The 17523-nt window shown below is 39.6% G+C and overlaps 1 protein-coding gene across 1 annotated transcript in view; it reads left to right on the top strand.

Moving 5' to 3' along the window:
* LOC125452104 (uncharacterized) overlaps positions 1-17523 on the top strand; it is a 462089-nt gene that overhangs the window by 183199 nt on the left and 261367 nt on the right. The window contains exons 9-10 of the mRNA XM_048530109.2: positions 1392-1475; positions 15351-15518. Of these exons, the coding sequence (XP_048386066.2) occupies positions 1392-1475; positions 15351-15518 (252 nt within the window). The remainder of the gene's footprint in view (positions 1-1391; positions 1476-15350; positions 15519-17523) is intronic.

The raw sequence follows: 17523 nt of genomic DNA, 5'->3' as shown, positions 1-17523 counted from the left end.
ATTGTTAAATCTCGTGCTGTATTTGTGATCACAAATTCTTATGCTGACTTGTAGGCATTTCTTTTGCAAATTTTAAAATGTATTTGATATACAATATCTCGTAAATATTATCCTTGCTTTAAAACGCAATGAAAGATTTCAATTTTCTTCATTAAGAGATGTTTGTATTCTATAAAATAGAATGGAGTAGCACCCCTCATTTCTGTCATGGCTTTTTGAAGACAAAATTTGTTTTCATTTTATGTTTTATAGTTGTTTATCAAAGATGGGGAAAATACTGTTTGACTATATTACTTTGATACCACTCCTTTTCATATAAGGAACATAAATTCTGTTTAGGAAATTGTTTATAAACACATATAAAAATTCATTAATATTAAAACTACTTCTAAATGTTTCTTTGGTGTGATTTGCTGTTTTCAATACATTGAGATTTCCCATCTATTATGTAAGAGTTTTTACAAGAGAGCTTTCTTTCAAATACAAATGTTGCAAAATTAGTTTCTAGTGCAGATTATGTTCTTCAGTTTAAATTATATATATTCAGTAGATGACCTTGGTGTTTATCTAAGCCGTGAAAGAAATTATTCTGTGGGATCAGATCAAAAATAGCAAATAAAATGACACATTTGAATTTATGTAAATTACAGCCTCAGCACTACTAAAAGATGGTTTGCTATTTAATGAGGGAAGACCTGATGTAATTAATTCTTGATGTACACTTATGAGCACATATCAGAATATAGCCTTAGTGTGATATGGAATGAAAAGGACAGTCTTCAAAAACTTGCATGATGCTCTGTCATCTGAGACTGTACTTCATGAGTGCAAGGTGAAGGTCAAAGAGCTATCTTAACTCCATCAATCCTGTGGACAGTTACAAATGACCTTTCACTTTCTATAAGACATTCAATATTCTGAATTGTAGGGATACATTTTTCTGTGTTTAGAAAATGGAGAAATAAAAGCCTTTCATGCTGTTAAAGGTGCAGTTATTGCAGGATCTTCGGAACGGTTCATTCACCCTGTGCACTGATAGAAACTAATATCTAATTTACACCATCTGAGTCACATTCTGAAAAATTGCATTTCGTCAGTTGTGAGCGAAACCATAGGTAAACTTTCAGCATATAGAGTGGGTTATTAGTCACTACATCAGACACTTCATCCTTGCAAATAGAAACATGGAATTTGTGCATTTTTATGTATATCTTGTGTTGAAACATTGGAAAACAAAAATGCAGTCCATTGTTCAGCACTGAATCATTTTCAATATATGTATAAAAACTGCAGCCCTCCACAAGGTTTAGCTAGGCCAGATTTTTATAGATTCGGGTGGTGAAAAACACAAAGGGAAGACTGTACTTGAATTATATTTCTTTGTTTTACAGATTCATCAGAAGGAAAACAAATTGTATGCTTTGCAGAAAGAGTTAGAGGAGGCTCAAAAGCAATACTCAGCCTGCTATGAGGAGGTAATTACGTTATAAATAAACTTTGGAACCTTTTCTCATGACTTAGTGTTTTTCATGCATCAGTTTACGTAATTAAATATCATTTGTGTTGCCCATCTGGGTAAAATAAGGACATATTATTAATCAATTTTATGATAGCCCAGATTTTGTCAGAGCATGTCATCAGACGGTGGACGTTGTTCAGTAGACTTGTTTATGTATGTTTAGGTTTTCACAATTTTTACTCATTGACTTGCTGGAGTTACAAGTGCATAATGGACAGCAAAGGCAGCAGGAGCAAAGGACATCTGGGAAGTTGAAGAAACCTGGGGTAACCAGCAACTTGTGAATTGGGGAAATCTGAAATGACGAGGAACATGAATTAAAATGATTGAATTCATTGTCAACCACGCAAACCAAGAGGGATGTAGATTGAGAAGGAAAGACAGGATTATAAAGTCATAGAACTATTCAGCACAAAAACAGACCCTTCAGTCTAATTCATCTGACCTGATGAATTACTGACCTGACATCCCAGCCTGACCTAGTCCCATTTGCCAGCATTTGGCACATATCCCGCTAAACTCTTCCTATTCATGTACCCATCCAGATGCCTTTTAAATGTTGTATTTGTACCAATCTCCACCACTTCCCCGGCAACTCATTCCATACACACACCACCCTAGGCATGAAAAAGTTATCCCCATGTCCTTGATGAATCTTTCTTCTCTCACCTTAACCTATGCCCTCTAGTCTTGGACTCCCCACTCCAGGGAAAAGACCTTAGCTATTCACCGTATCCATGCCCCGCATGATTTTATAAACCTCTTTAAGGTTACCCCTCAGCCTCTGATGTTCTAGTGAAAAAAAGCCCTGCTTATTCAGCTCTCCCTAAAGTTCAAACGCTTCTCTCCTGGCAACATCGTTGTTAATCTTTTCTGCACCCTCTCGAGTTTACAACATCCTTCCTAATAGAAGAATGACTACAATTGTATGTAGTATTCTAGAAATGGTCTCATTAATGTCTTGTACAGCCACAACACGATGTCTCAACTCCTGCACTCAATGTTCTGACCAATGAAGGCAAGCATGCCAAAAGGCGCCTTCACCCCCCAAACTACCTGTGATTCCTGCCACTTTTAAGGCTTAAGAGAAAGTAATTAAAAGTAAGAAAGCATAAATTTCAAATATAATATCTTTTACATTTCCTAAAATGACCTGCAACCCAAAGTAATAAACCTCCACACTTGCAATAAATTTCTGGTCAAGACTAGTTGATTGTGATTTACATTGATAAGATCATTATTGAGTTACTTATACAGTTAATTACAAGGTTTTTGTGCTGAAGTTCATAGACATATTTGGCATGTCTATCAAGGCGCAGAAAACGGATGCAGAATTAAATAAGTTGGCACAAACAGCCCTCACTGAAGCTGAGGCTAAAAGAGTTCAGGAGTGATGTTGTATTAAAGTGAAGTTCTGACAATGAAGTGGAGATATCCTCACAGACCTTTGGACAAAGAATGGACAGTTGGTGATCAAATAGTGGTACTGCCCAGATATAATAGTGAGATATTGCAGTTGGTGCCTGAAATTCCTGTGGTAGGATATATAGGAACAGGGAAATGCAAGCATCACTGAGCAGGCATTTTATATGGCCGGGACATCATAAAGACCTTGTTAACAAAGTGTGGAACTGGATGAACACAGCAGGCCAAGCAACATCTTAGGAGCGCAAAAGCTGACATCTCGGGCCGTGACCCTTCATCAGAAAATGGGGAGGGGGAGAGGGTTCTGAAATAAATAGGGAAAAAGGGGGAGGCGAATCAAAGACATTAGGAAAAATGACACCGAAGGGAGTTATGTACAGTGCTCCCAGCAGGAGATAGAAAAAGCATGTAAGAAAGGCACTGTTACAATGATCATGGGAGGCTTTAATTCCCAGGTGGGCTGGGCAAATCGGGTTTGGAGCATATTCCAAGAAAATACACTTGTGGAATGCCTATAAGATGGTTTTTAGAAGCATCTTGTGATAGAGTTCTGGATTTGGTGATGTGTAACGAGACAGACTTAATTAAGGAGCTTAAAGTGAAGGAATTCCTGGGTGCAGTGATGATGATGTGATAAAATTCATCCTGCAGTTTCAAAAGGAGAAGCTTGAATCAGATGTTGTGATGTTATGATTGAGTAAAGCTAACTACAGGGATATGAGAGTAGAGCTGTCAAAAGTTGATCAGAAGGCAGCCTGGCAGGGAAGACGGTGGAGCAGTAATGGCAGGGGTTTCTGAGGGTAATTCAGAGGCAGAGCAGAAATTCATCCCAAGGTAATAGAAACAGACTAAGGGGAGGATGAGTCAGCTAAGGTGAATAAAGGAAGTCTGGGACAGCATTAAAGCAAAAGAGAAAGCAGGCAATGTGCTCAAGATTCGTGAGAAGCCAGAGGATTGGAAAGCCATGAAAAATCAGCAGAACATAACTAAGAAAGTAATGAGAGTGGAGGAAATGAAATATAAGGGTAAGCTAGCTAGTGACAGAAAAGAAAATGGTAAGAGTTTTGTTAGCTATGTAAAAGGTAAGAGAGGGGCAAGAGTGGACAGCATTCTCCTAGAAAATGAAACTAGAGAAGTAGTAATGGGGAACAAGAAAGGGCAGAGGAATTGAATAGGAACTTTGCCTCATTTTTCACAGAGGAAGACATCAGCAGCCTGCCGGAACTTCAAGCGAGTCGGGACAGAGGTGAGTGTAGTGGCCATGAAGGTGCTGTGGAAGCTAAAAGGTCTGAAGCTGAATAAAGCATCCAGACTGGATGGACTATGTCCAGAGTTCTGAAGGAGATAGCAGAAGAGATTGTGAAAGCATTTGTTGTGATTTTCAAGAATCACTGGAGCCAGGGACAGTCACAGAGGATTGGAATATGGAAATGTAGTACCACAGTTTACAAAGGCAGGGGGACAGGGGATAGGTAATTGTCGGCTGGTTAGCCTGACCTCATTAGTGAGATTTTAGAACCCATTATTAAGGATGAGATTGCGGACTACTTGCAAGATTTTTGTTTTATTCATTAACAGGATGAGGGCGTCACTGCCCAGGCAGCATTTATTGCTCATCCCTAACTGCCCGGAGGGCAGTTCAGAGTCAATCACATTGTTGTAGGTCTGAGGTCACAAAAAGCCCAGGCCAGGTAAAGATGGCAGTTTCCTTCCCTAAAGGACATTAGTGAATCAGATGGTTTTTTTATCCCCAACAATCAACAATGGATTCATGGTCATAACTAGGTTCTTAATTCCACATTTCATTGAATTTGAATTCCACTGTCTGCTGTGGCAAGATTTGAATCCAGGCCCCCAGAATGTTATGTTGATCTAACAAAGAGCAAAGAAAATTATAGCACAGAAACATGCCCTTTGGCCCTGCAAGCCTGTGCTGATCCAGATCCTCTGTCTAAACCTGTCACCTATTTTCCAAGGATCTGTATCTCTCTGCTCCCTGCCCATTCATGTATCTGTCTAGATACATCTTAAATGACGTTACCGTGCCTGCCTATACCACTTCCGCTGGCAACGCGTTCCAGGCACCCACCACCCTCTGGGTACAGAACTTTCCACACATCACTCCCTTAAACTTTTCCCCTCTCACCTTGAAATCGTGACCCCTAGTAACTGATCCCCCACTCTGGGAGAAAGCTCCTTGCTATCCACCCTGTCTCTACCTCTCTGTCTATACCTCTGTGGGTCTCTGGAGAAACAGTCCGGTAATGATACCACAAGGCCATCACCTCCCCTTGAGGTGCACAGTAAAATGGGCCTACTTCAGCACAGCTTTGTCGGAGGTTGGAGGGTTGGGGACTGCCTGACAAACCTGTGAGAACTCTTCGAGGAGATAATGAGCAAGTTAGACAAAGGAGAGCCAGTGGACATAACCAATTTGGATTCCCAGAAGGCTTTTGAAAAAATGCTGCACAGGCAGCTGCCAAATTAATTAAGAGCCAAATGGTGTTAGGGACAAGGTACTGGCATGGACAGAGGATTGGCTGACAGCCAGAAGGCAGACAGTGAGTATAAAAGGGTCTGTTTCAGGATGACTGCCGGTGACTAGCGGAGTTCCGCAGCGGCCTGTGTTGGGCCAACAACTGTTCATGTTATACATCAACAATCTGGTTGAAGAAACTGGGGGCATTTTTGTTAAGTTTACAGATGACACAAAGATAGGTAGAGGGACATGTAGTGTTTTGAAAGCAGGCCGGCTGCCGAAGGACTTGGACAAACCAAGTGCAAATGAAATACACTTTGGGAAAGTGTGAGGTTATGCATGTTAGTAGGAAGTATAGAGGCGCAAAATACCTTATAAATGGAGAAAGGCTTCAGAAACCTGAAGAACAAAGGGACTTGTGTCCTAGTTCATGATTTTCTTAAGGTTAACAGACAGGTTCAATTTAACAGTTAGAAAGGCAAATGCATTGCTTGCATTCATTTCAACGGGGCTAGAATACAACAGCAGTGATGTACTGCTGAGGTTTTATAAGGATGTGCCCAGACCTAAATTGCAATATTGTCTGCAGATTTGGGTCTCTTAGCTAAGAAAGGATGTGCTGTTGTTGGAGGGTGTCCGGAGGAGGTTTACAAGAATGATGAATGGCTTGTCATATGAGAGTGGTTGAAGACTCAGGATGGTACAGTGACTTGGTGGTTAGCATTGTTGCCTCACAGTGCCAGGCACCCGGGTTTGATTCCACCCTCAGGTGACTTTTTAAACTCAACACAGACATTCTCCATATGTTTGCATGGGTTTCCTCTGAGTGCTCTGGTTTCCTCCCATAGCCCAAGGATGCAGAGGTTAGGTGGATGGGTGATGCTAAATTGCTAATAGTGCCTAGGGATGTGCAGGCTAGTTAGATAAGCCATAGGAAATGCAGGGCCACAGGGATAGGGGTGAGTAGGGGTGCGATGATCTTTCGAGCGCTGTTGCAGGAAAGATGAGCCATATGGCTTGCTTCCGCACTGTAAGGATTCTATGACTTTGGGTCTGCTCTTAATGGAGTTTAAGAGGATGAGGGGGCAATCTAATTGAAACTTACAAAATAATGAGAGGCAAGAATGGTATGTTGTCTCTCAGGTGCCCGGGTCAAGGATGCCATGGAATGACTGAAGGGCATTCTGAATAGGAAAAGCAAACAGATGTTGTGGACCATGTTGGGCAAATGATACTGAAGAAAGAGAAATGAGGTGCTGCAAGCAGACATTAGAGAGTTAATTAGAACAGGACTTCAAAGGGAATTATCTTTGGATTCACCAGAATTGAGTGAAATAGAAGTATAGCAGGTTAATGCGTGGCAAGAAGTGTCGTTCAATTCCTTAGACATTGGGATCATTTCTGGTGGAGGCGGGAAGGTCACATCTGAACAGGAACAGAACCAACATCCTCAGGAAAATTTGCTAACACTGTTGGGATGGATTTAAACCAAAAGAATGGAATTGTGACAGGTAGTTTGGAGAGGAGAGGAGATGAGCAGATTTTGAATTTAAAACATAAGTATGCGAGTTTAGAAGGCAGAAGAAACAGCCTAAGGTAAAAGTGAGCTTAGCAGCATTAAATAGGATATATTTTAATGCAAGGTGGCTGAGGAATAAGACTGACGACCTGAGGGCACAGATAGACACATAAGAGTATGAAGTAATATCTATGACCGTGACTTGGCTGAAAGATGGGCAAGTTTGGCAGCTCAACATTCCTTGTTATAGGATATTCTGACTTGATAGAGAAGAAAGAGGATAAAAAAGGAGAGAAGGTTGCAAGGAATCAAATAAAGCAATGACAAGGGATGATATTTTGGAAAGAACATCAAATGAGCCATTCTGAATTCAAGGAAAATACCACAAAATGGGCAAACAGAGTGTTGTGTGTGTACTGTAGATCCCCAAACACTGAGTAGGATGTAGATTCTCAAAAATGTTATCAGATTTCAGGGAAATCTAAGAATATTAAGACAGTAATGATAAGGGATTTCAACTCTATTAACTGAGGCAGTTTTAACATGTAAGGCAAGGATGGAGCAAAATTCATAAAGTGCATCCAGAAGAATTGTTAGCCCCTACTTAGAGAACCCAACAAGGGAGGAGACAGTTCTGAGCACACAAATTTTTAGAGTAGTAAAAAGTGAAAAGGATGACAGTAAACTGCAGGGGGTTATCAATGGATTGGTAAACTGAGTTGAGCATTGAGCTATGAAGAAAGATTCGATAGGTTGTTTTGTTTTCTTAGAGAAGTTAATCTTGAGTGGAGACTGGATAGAGGTGTCTAAGATTATGAGGGGCACAATATGATATGATTGTGAGGAAGGCACTTTTCAAGGTGTCAAAAATCAGATTTAAAGTAAGCAGTAGAAAGTTAAGAGAAGAGTTAAGAATTTTTTTTCCCTCTGTGAGTGTGGAATCTGGACCTCATTCTGTAAAAGAGTGGTTAAACTCACCTGCATCGCCATAGCCTTTAGAGCTATGTACCAAGAGATGAAAAATGGGATTGGTGTAGTCAAATCTTTGTTGACCAGGGCAGACACAAGTAGTTCTTTTTAAAATTCACTCATGGGATGTGAGTGTACTGGCTGGCCAGCATTTATTGTCCATCCTTAGTTGTCATTGGCATTGAGCTGCTTTCTTGAACAGCTGCAGGCCTTGTATTATTTGTTGGTTTACAATGCCCTTGAGGAGGAAATTCCAAGATTTTGGCCCAGTGACAGTGAGGGAACAATGATATTTTTCCAAATCATCACTGTGAGTGGCTTGAAGGGAACTTGCAGGTGGTGGTGTTTCCATGTACTTGTTGCCCTTGTCCCTCAGATGGAAGCGGTCGTGGGTTTGGAAGGTGCTGCTTAGGATCTTTGGTGAATTTCTGCAGTACATCTTGTAGATAGCACGTATTGCTGCTACTGAGCATCAGTGGTGGAGGCTGTAGATATTTGTTGATATGGTGTCAGTCAACCAGGCTGTTTTGTCCTGGTGGGTGTCAAGCTTCTCGAGTGTTGTTGGTGCAGCATCCATCCAGGCAAGTGGGGACTATTCCATCACATCCTGACTTGTGACTTGTAGATGGTGGGTGGGCTTTGAAGTCAGGAGATGAGTTATTTGCCGCAGTATTCCTAACCTCTGACACACTGCTGTAGCCACTGTGTTTATGTGGTGAGTCCAATTGCGTTTCTGGTCAATGGTAGCCCCAGGTTGTTGATAGTAGGGGAATTCAGTGATGGTAGCACCATTGAATACCTCTTATTGGAGATGGTCATAGCCTGGGATTTGTGTGGTACGAATGTTACTTGCCACTTGTCAGCCCAAGCCTGGATGTTGTCCAGATCTTGTCACATTTGAAGATGGACTGGTTCAGTGTCTGATGAGTCATGAGTGGCGCTGAACATTTTGCAATCATTGGTAAACGTCTGTCCTTCTGATCTTGAGATGGAATGAAAGTCATTGATGAAGCAGTTGAGGATGGTTAGGCCTGGGAAACTGCACTGAGGAACTTCTGCAGAGGTGTCCTGGAGCTGAGATGACTCATCTCCAACGACACAACATCTTCCTTTCTACCAGGTATGCCTCCAACAGTGGAGAGTTTGTCCCTGACACCCCACTAATGCAGCTTTGATGTCAAGGGCTGTCACTCTCCCCTCACCTCTGGAATTTACCTCTTTTGTCCATGTTTGAACCAAGGCTGTGATGAGGTCAGGAGCTGAGTGGCCCCTGTGGAACCCAAACTGGGCATCAGTGAGTTGAATGGCCTCATCTATGAGTCTATCTCTTTGTAGCTCCTTCGTGGCCTGTTCAGAATACATTCCTATCCATTTTTGTATCATCAGCAAACAGATACTTAATTACCTGAGTCATGAATGTAGATTATAAATGCTGAAGTCCTACACTGATCCTGATGGCATTTAAATAGTCAGGATCTACAATCTTGATAATATCCCAATTGTACATACTTCTTTTTTCTGTCCAATCCTTCGTCCATGCTAATATGTTTTTCCCAACTCTGCACACTTACCTTGCATATTAGCTTTATCTGGGAGGCTTATTTATTCTGAAACATTTAAACTTTTTGAGACTTCCAACTAACAATAGTCTTGAGTTATGCTTTGGTGCATTTCTTAAGGATGGTGTGTAGTTTGACACTGTTTCTGGAATATTACTATTTTGTACTCATCTTCATCTTTTAATATTTACATCTTTGACAATTGTTTATTAATTTTATGCTGAAATAAATTATCCCAAATAACTTTAATAGGCAAAAGCAATGTGGGCTGATTAATGTACAGTTAATTCCAGCAGTCATATATTATAAGCATTGCCCACAATGTTTGGGATATTACAAATATAGTGAATACATGCCATTTCTTCACCTTTTTGTCCTTCTTTTTAGACTAAACAATAAACATGATGTATTCTGCTGTCTCCTCCTTCTTGGGCAAAAGTTCACTTTCAAAAGATAGCCACCCTTTGAAGAGATTTCCAGACATATATCTATAGTGATATTTGTGGTCTGAAGAACACCACATGGAACAGTACATAATCTACCTCTGCTAGTAGTTCAAACTTCTATCCCCTGTGGCTTCCCAAGAAAAGCAGCTTCTCTGAAAATGTCTAATCATAAATATATGCCATGAGAGATAGTTCAGCTCATTTTAATATTCATGGCAATGTCACAGAAACAAGAGCATTTCCACTGACACATTACAAGGTTTTATTTTCACATACTAGCATGTAACTATCTGAAACTGTGGAAGGTCCTTCTACTTTGTCAAACAAATCTGATTGCTTTTTAATGGAGACGTAAAACAGTAGACAGATACACAGACTTGAGAGTCTGAATGTTGAGAACTCTACTTCATTCACTACAAAATATGATTCTGCTGTTGAAGCTACAGATGACTGCAGAAGATTATAGCATTTCAAATCTCTTGAAGGTTTTGTGGTATAAGGAAACAAACTCTTCACTTCGAGCTTTCCACTTAATCTTTGTGTAGATACAATAATTGAGATTACATTTTGGGAAATTAAATGATGTTAGGATAATGTGGTGATTTTGTGATGAGCTTTACTAGAATGCATAGCACTGTGACAGGACTTGTATCATCAAGTCTTTGCTGATATAATTCTCCATGCCAGCTACACCGCCTAATCCCACTCTCCTGTATTCCCTATGCTTTAATTCTCCTGGCAAGCAACTGTCAAATTCACTCACAGAATAATTTGTAAGCACTGTTTGAACTACATTTTGTGCCAAAAAATTATTATTGTAATCTTCTGCCAGATGTTCTCTTAGTCCTGAATGCATGTTGTCGTCCAGTTCGTCGTCTTTGTATCATCAAGCACTCATATCCTTAAGAACTTTATCCTATGGCCTCACTGTCCATCAAGCTTCCACACCTATCTGCGTGCTCTCTGACTTTGTAAATATTTCCCTTCCCTCGAGCAGTGTCTCACTTTAATATCAATCCTTCTGCCACCATCACCTTTACCCCAAAACCTCTCATATTGTCTGTTACGTCTCCTATCACTCTGTCTCCAACATTGCTGTATTCTCCTAAGATCTTGATATAAATGTTACCCAAGAAATCAATGCCCATCTTTCCACAATTATGTATTTGAATACTGCTGAAAGATATATTTTGTTAAAGCTTCCCTTTGATCCATCATAACAAATAGCAACATGCAAATTTCAAATATTTACAATTTGTACTATAGCACTGTTTTTCCCTTTTAGTATCAATTACATAAATTATTCTGATTGCTTTTATTTGCATTCTTGGATTGATTCTGATGAATGTAGGATGCAAATCTTCAGAATATGCCAATCATTTGAGCCATAATTGAATTCTGAGGTATCAAGCAACAATTTGCTCTATTAATCAGGATTTTGTCTTTATCACAGCATTGAAGTGACCTCATATTTGACAGCTTATGTGATGGTTGACTGTTCATATGTCTGCTGGATGATCCCTTATCTTCCTGTCTGCATAAATTTGAATTGATCAAAAATACTCCTGCCTACATCCTAACTCATGTGCAGTCCCACTCAGCTATCATTCTTGTACTCACAGAATAACTTTGACTTCAGATAAAAAGATGCAGCAATTTAAAAATTTTTCAGCACTAGGTTCCGTCTATAGTCTCACCGCTGCTTGCTCCTGTAACCTCTTCCTGCCAAGAAGTCTACATTCCTTCACCTCTGGGCTTTTTTGCAACTTCAACTTAGTTCCCTTTGTCCTAAGATTCCCTTCTTTTGTTTGATGTCCATTGAAGTCTGCTTGCACTCCTGGGAAATTTATTACAGTAAATACTGTATCTCAATGCAAATTGTTGCTGTGATCATACTGTATTATCTCGGCTTGACCTCTCTGCATCTTTTGGTATGATAAGCTCACATATCACATTCGGTCATATATGACCATATCACATCATTTTCTTCTTCTCTCTGTTGCCAGCTTAATGGAATGACCTTGGTTGGTTCCATTCCTGCTCACCTGGCTATAGCCATCTCCAGCAATGGCCTATTTTCCTTCTCTTGCATCATTGTCTCCAGAGATTCACAGAGATCTGGATTCCATCTCCCTCTTCCTTATTACATTAGCTACAAATGTGGACATTTTCTACATTTAGACTGAACTGACTCTACCCCCCCCCCCCCCCCCCCCGTCACATCCTCTATTATTGTAAAGTCTCACAGCTGACACTTTTAAATGAGTTCTGAATGTGCTGTTCAATGGCTGCATGTGCGAATAGGAGATTTGATAGCATGTCAATCTAGTTACACTTTCTGTGTTTAAGTAAATCTTGGAGGAGAGGCATAGTGTAAAAGCAACTAGTCACAAAGTGATTACAATATAGAATGTTGTCATTCAGTCCTTGGAGTTAATGCTGGATCTCAGTTGACCATTCCTGTCAGTCCCATTCCTCATTTTTCACTACAACCCTGCAGGTTGATTTACCTCAGCTGTTCCTTTTGAAATTGTTGATTGTCATCAATTCTACAAACCTCATAGCCAGCAATTTCTAGATCATCACTCCTCATTGTCTAAAAAATGTTCTTCCTCACATTCCCACATTTCCTTTTCCCAAATCTTTAAATCTATGTCTGGGAATGGTTGTCTTTAGCTACCTCGTCTAAACAGGAGGCTGCTAAATAAGATAAGAACCCATGGCGTTAGGAGCAAGTTCCTGGCATGGTAGAGGTTTGACTAACTGGCTGAAGGCAGAGAGTAGGGACAGAAGGGTCTTTTTCAGGATGGCAACCAGTGGAGGCCTGCAAGGGTTTGTGTTGGCACCGTAACAATTCATGATACACATGAACGATCTGCACAAAGGAACTGAGGACATTATTTCTAAGTTTGCAGACAACACAAAGAAAGGTCAAAGGCAGACAGTGTTGAAAAAGTGGGGAGGCTGTAAAAGGACTTGGACAGGCTACGAGAGTGGGCAAAGAAGTGGCAGGTGGAATACGATGTAGGAAAGTGTATGCTATGATGGAAAGACTAGATTTTCTAAATGAGAAAAGGCTGCAGAAATCTGAAGCACTTCAGTATTTAGAGTCCGAGTTCAGGATTCTCTTAAGATTAACATGTTGGTTTAGTTGGCAGTTAAGAAGGCAAGTGCAATGTTAGCATTCATTTCAAGAGGTTTAGAATACAAGAGCAGAGTTGAATTGTTGAGGCTGTAGTCGGACCACATTTAGCATGTTATAAGCAAATTTGGGCCCTGTATCTAAAGAAGGGTGTTTTGGCATTGGAGGAGGCTCACACGAATGATCCTGATTGAAGGGCTTGTAAATGCTGGTATAGTCAGTGACGCCCTCAGCTTGTGAATGTACAAAAAACAAACTCTAGTTCTGTACTTGCTGGAGGATGAAGGGGTGCTTCTCATTGAAACTTACAGAATACTGTCCACTTGGAGGAGAGACTCGGACTTGAGGGCACAACCTGTGATGAATGGCTGCTTTAGAACTGCCATGAGGAGGAATTTCTTCGTCCAGATGGAAATTAATCTGTGGAAATCATTGCTGTAGATGGCTTTGGAGAATAGGTGATTAAGTGAATTTAAGAGAATTTAAGACAAATCTTGCTTAGCAAGGGCATGAAGGGTTACGAGGAGAAAGCAGGAGAATGAGGTTGAGAAACATACCAACTATGACTGAGTGGTGGAGCAGACTAACTGGGCTGAATGGGCTAATTCTGCAGCTGTATCTTATGGTCTTATCTTTATCAGTTATCACCTCAGCCTACTTTTCTCCTCGGACAATAAACCCAGTTCCTTCTGCTTGTTTTTTTTAATCAAATTGAAGCAGTACTCATTACTTTGAGCAATAGCTGAACTGGCAAGAAAACATGCACTAAGGTTAATATACAGTATACAGGAGGTCTTAGAGGAAGAAGGAGAAAATTGCAGAGATGGCTAGATATCCAAATAATTTTAGAGTCTGCTTATGTTCAGAGGACAATCAATTGCACAATAGCCTCATCTACTGTTCAATTCACAATATCTTCATTCACAATCTCTTACAAGGAGGAGTCAACCTAACATTCATATGCTTTATCGTTCCCTCATTCTAGAACTCACAGCTCTCATGTTTTCGTGGTTATTCGATCATATCAGCCGCATCATCTGGAAACATTTCATAATACACACTGACATACTTCACACTTTCATGCAGGAAAGTGGAGAGCAATTGTTAAATAAGTAGCAGACAAGCATGACTGTGCACTTTAAACCCATCGGGTTTTTTTTTACCATCATGGGCAGGGAGGGTATCTGAGGCTGTTTCCATGCAAGATGTTGGATGTGTGTCTTGTAGATAGTTGACAAGCTTTGGGGAGGCAGGAGGTGAGTTTCTTGCTGAAGAATTCTTGGTCTCTCTTGCTCTGTTAACCACAGTATTTATATGGCTGCTGCAGTTCAGTTTCTGGTCAATGGTAACATCCAAAATGTTTATAGTGGGTTATTCAATGATAATGATGTCATTGAATGTCAAGAGGCAATGTCTAAATTCTGTCTTGTTAGAGTTGGTAATACCTTGGCAATTGTGTGCAGCAGATGTTACTTGCCACTTGTAAGATCAAGCCTGGACAATGTTCAGATCTTGCTGCATTTAGACATGAACTTCATCAGTATCTGTGGAATCATGAATAGAGCTGAACATTGTGTAGTCATTGGTGAACACCTCTCTTCTGACCTAAAGATGCATTGAGTGTCAATGACGAAGCAGCCAAAGATGGTTGGGCCCGAGATACTACTTTGTTGATGAGTTTTGGTTTTTGAGGTCCTTCAAAAAATTTGTTCCTGTTTTGACACCTTCCTTCAATTATCCACAGTAATGTGAGTTTGAATCAAACTTATTTTTATTCTGACAGAATTAATGTACTTCATACATTCATCTGTGTTTGTACCTAGTGCTGTCTAAAGATGCTGCCACTAGAGATCGAAGTGCTGTTTGCGGTTGATCTTTCGGAAATAATTTTTTAATCATTCAGAACTGAGACTTGGAGGAAAGAATTGGCCCTGTTTTACTTCACAGTTAAGAATAATTGAGAAGACATTATGTGCTGTCATTATATATTGAAGTTTCAAACTGAACATTTGTGTGACAGCACAGTGCAATGTAGTTTTCATGTGTCATAAGAACCTTTCAGAGATTGACAAAAGTTTTGTATCCGACTGTATACGAGAAATATTGATTTGTGGAAAATTTTGTTTTAGAGATGACAGCTCTATTTGCCGTAAATAATGTATTATGAATGACTGTAGCTCTGAATCGTTCAGACAAATATATTCACATATGAAATTTTATTAGGTGTTAGAATTCAAGTTAATGATGAATATGATTTGAAATAATGGCTGAAGCTTTCAGTTTTGTTCTCAGTTGCTCCACAGAGAAAAACTCATGCAGAAGTTAAGAGAAGAAGCTATGCAGTTGACAGACCAAATATCACAGCATTCCCAGGATATCAGCAAGCTCAGCACTGAGAAGCAGGAAATAGAACTGGAAATGGCAGTAATTGCTGAGAAGCATAGAACTGCTCAACAAGAGGTATATTAAAGGTGCCAATACAAGTATAAATTGTTGCGATCACTCTTTTCATATTGTTGTTAATATTTGGATGGTAATTTTCTGATTTTAAAATTAATAAGTTAAAATTGCCTTACTGTTATTAAAATGTAGAGGATTTTAAGGCACTGATTCTCAGACAAAGTTGAAATGATTATTATTTCTTATAAATTGTAATGCTAATAGTATGGTCATTGTGCAATGAGATAGGATTAGTTCGCAAACTTGTTGTGAATACTGTGTCTCAAGTAGCAACAACCATAATTTGATTGAATTTTGCCTTCAGTTTGGGGGAGAGATGAGTCGGTCCAAGACCAGTATTAAGTACAAAATAAGGACAATTATGATACCTTAAAAGCAGAGATAGCTAAAGTGAACTGGTAAATTGGTAAAGGGATAGGTGAATATAGAGAAGCAATGGCAGATATACATGGGGATATTTCAGAATTAGCAGAATACATTCCAATGAAAAAGAAAAGTATTCTAAAGGGAGCACACAACATTCCTTGTTAACTAAAAAAAGTTGAAGGTTGTATAAACTTTAAAGAAAAAGCACAGACTTATGCAAACAAAGGTAGAATGCTGCAGAAATGTAGCATCTGTGGAGAGAGAAAAAGAGTTATTGTTTTGAGTGCAGTATGACTTTACTTCAGAACTCTTCTTACAGCTGTTTCTGTCTCCAGAGATGCTGCCAGACCTGCTAAATTTCTCCAGTATTCTGTGTTTGTTTCAGATTTCCAGCATCCGCAGTATTTTTTTAATTTATAATTATGCAAAGACAAGCAGCTGGTTATAAGTTTCAACAAAATGTAAAAACAAAGAAAAGAATGACTAAAATATTAAGGAGGGAACAATTAGGGTACAAGATAAAGCCAATTAGGAATGTTAAAATAGTTATTAAGAAACAGTTTTCATTTCACATCATATTTTCTTCTTCTGCCTTTAAGTCTGTGCCTTTTCGAACTTGATCCTTTTATGAGTGGCAACAGTTTCTCCCCGACTCCTCTGTTCATACCTGTGATGATGTGGAAAAATTGAATCTTATTTCCTCCTAGTCTCCTCCTTTCCCAATGAAACAATTCCAACTACTCCAATCTGTTTTCAGAACTGGAATTATTCTATTAAACCTCTTCTTCGCTCTCTGAAATGTATTCATATCCCTCCTAAAGTGTGTGCCTTGAACTGTACATAAAACTCCAATGGAAGTCCAACAAGTAATAAAAATGGAGAGTAGTGGAGAAACACGTCAGGTCTGGCAGCATCTGAAGAGAGACAAACTGAGTTAAAATTGACAGTCCAGTATGACTTGACGTCAGCACTGAAAAGGACCAGGAAATCAGTTTTTTTATGCTATTGACAGAGGGACAGGAAGAGAACATAGGACAAATTGTGATGCTGCCATCCCTGCTGAGTTTCTCTAGCACTTTCTGATTTTATTTCAGATTTCTAACTTCTACAGCATTTTACCTTTATTTGAGGTCCAACTAATGTCTTATACAGGCTCAGCATAGCCTCCTTGCTGTTGCGCTCTATGCCACTATTAATAAAGCCTAGGATAATGTACACTTTATGAAATGGCGTTTCCACCTGTTCTGCCACATTTTAATGACTAATGCACATATACGCCAAAGTCCATCTGCTTCTGTACACGCTTTAGAGTAGTACCCTTTAGTTCATATTGTTTCCATGTATTTTCTACCACAAGCATCACCTCAGCCTTCTCCGCATTGAACTGTCATCTCTGCATCCGCTGGACTGACTTGTCCTTTTGAATTTTTACACTGCTCTCTTAAAAGAAAACAATTCTTTTGTATCATCCGCAAACCTTGCAACTGTCCCTGCACTCCAAAATCCAGATCATTAATAAGAAGTTTGGAAAAGACTGGGTTCCAGTACTGCTTCATGGGATCTCCACTTCAAACCTTCCTCCAATCTAAACAATATCCATTAACCATTATTGTTTGTTTCCTATCATTCAGTCACTTTT

This window comes from Stegostoma tigrinum, chromosome 5 (genome assembly GCF_030684315.1).
Source record: "Stegostoma tigrinum isolate sSteTig4 chromosome 5, sSteTig4.hap1, whole genome shotgun sequence".
NCBI lineage: Eukaryota > Metazoa > Chordata > Chondrichthyes > Orectolobiformes > Stegostomatidae > Stegostoma > Stegostoma tigrinum.
The sequence above is the reverse complement of the archived record's forward strand: the minus strand, read 5'-3'. Positions and strand labels throughout refer to the sequence as shown.